Here is a 1,551-nt window from a genome sequence, read left to right as displayed (position 1 = left end):
TGCACCATTTCCAGTCTGGATGAGCTTAAATGAGCTTCTTTGACCTAAAGAAAGTTCAACAAATTTCAATTAAAACCTATCATTAATAATTAATGTTTAAGTATCAATGAGCACTGGTAAAAGTGATCACCTGACACGCAAGATTGTGATATTCCTGCTTTTGTTCTGGACCCAACGCGTACCACCATTCACCGAGTATTTTCGACACTGTCCGATTGTCTTGATTCGGATGACGTTGATGAACAAGCGGCCGGTGTCGTTTCGAAAAAATCATAAACGCGTTCATTGGTCTTCGAATGTGATCACTGTCACGCGCCTGTTGCACAATGCATGTATATATATATATATGTATATATATATAAGCATGTATAAGCGATAAAATATGTATATTTGAAATATAAAATTTGAATGAAAAAGGAAATTTTTTTTTCAATACCTTTTTCGGACTCTTCGGTACATTACAATCCTTTGGCATTGCTCCAAGACTTTGAGCTCTGCGTTTGTTGCCCAACCTCTCTGATTCCTGTGATCGGGTCTGTTTGTCGTGATATTCATCATCTCCATGAGTGTTGTCAAAGACGTCGTCATCATCGTCGTCGATGTCATCTTCGTCCACTTCACCTTAAGAGAAAAAAGTTCTTCGTTTCTTTTCAAACTTAAACGCACACAAAGCAACAAACCTTCGGCATGACTAAGCGAAACTAAAGCCGACCGATCATCAGTTGTAAGTCTTCCTCCGGTTGTAAAATTCCAATCACCTCCTCCTTGCTGGGACGACTTAACAATCATACAACGAGCTTTATCATCGGAATTTTCCTCCTGAAAAATTAATATATCATCTAGCATTGAAAAAACTGTTTTTAAATAATTCATGAAACTCACCAACACGTGCTGAAATTTTGACTGACGAATGGCAGTCTCGTATGGTAGAGAGGCAGATAATGAGCTGGTTCGAAGACCATCTCCTACAAAGTACCAACATGCAACGGGTGTTGTGATTCGCTAACAACGTTGGAATAAGTCCAAATCAATCCAAAATTTGACCCGGATTTGCCTGGTTTCCAAAAATGAATGTTTTTTCTTTTCAGGCTAAATCAAATGGTCCCCGGCATTGATCCTCCAATTTTCCCCCAACAAATCTAACCACAATTCTGGCGAAAAAACCCCCATGGCCCTCTCTCCGGGAAATACAAAGAAACACCGAAAAAAATTTCCAACCCTCCACCCCGGAAGATTTCTTAAAAACCTACCCCTTTCGGGAAGTCCTCACTAAAAAAATTCGGGGAACGGTAAAAAAAGAATAAAAAAACCGAACCCTTGTGCCTTAAAAAACAAATGGCCTGGGAAATCACACCCCCCTGAAAAAAAAATTGTCGTTTGTAAAGGGCGAAAATAAAAACCCCTCTTAACCTAAAAACACAAAAAAAACCCCCCCTGTGGAATTCTTCTTGTGTCAGCCCCCTCTTTTTTTGCCCCCGCGCGCGGCCCCCCTGGCCCTGCTCCGCTGTTAAAAAAACCCCCCCCAAAAAACACCACACCGGGAGTTGGGGG

General features: G+C 40.9%; 1 protein-coding gene across 1 annotated transcript; it reads right to left on the bottom strand.

Moving 5' to 3' along the window:
* Window positions 1–130: 130 nt before the first annotated feature.
* Tsp_13751 (HMG box transcription factor BBX) lies at window positions 131–965 on the bottom strand (the record flags this gene model as incomplete). The annotated part of the gene is made up of 4 exons (XM_003368153.1): window positions 131–316; window positions 437–558; window positions 681–819; window positions 883–965. Coding segments are annotated over 4 exons (530 nt in total), but the record flags the coding sequence as incomplete, so codon positions are not given.
* Window positions 966–1,551: the final 586 nt, after the last annotated feature.

This window comes from Trichinella spiralis (genome assembly GCF_000181795.1).
Source record: "Trichinella spiralis strain ISS 195 chromosome Unknown Scfld2987, whole genome shotgun sequence".
Classification (NCBI taxonomy): domain Eukaryota; kingdom Metazoa; phylum Nematoda; class Enoplea; order Trichinellida; family Trichinellidae; genus Trichinella; species Trichinella spiralis.
Note: the sequence above shows the minus strand (reverse complement) of the source record. Positions and strands in the feature narration are given on the sequence as shown.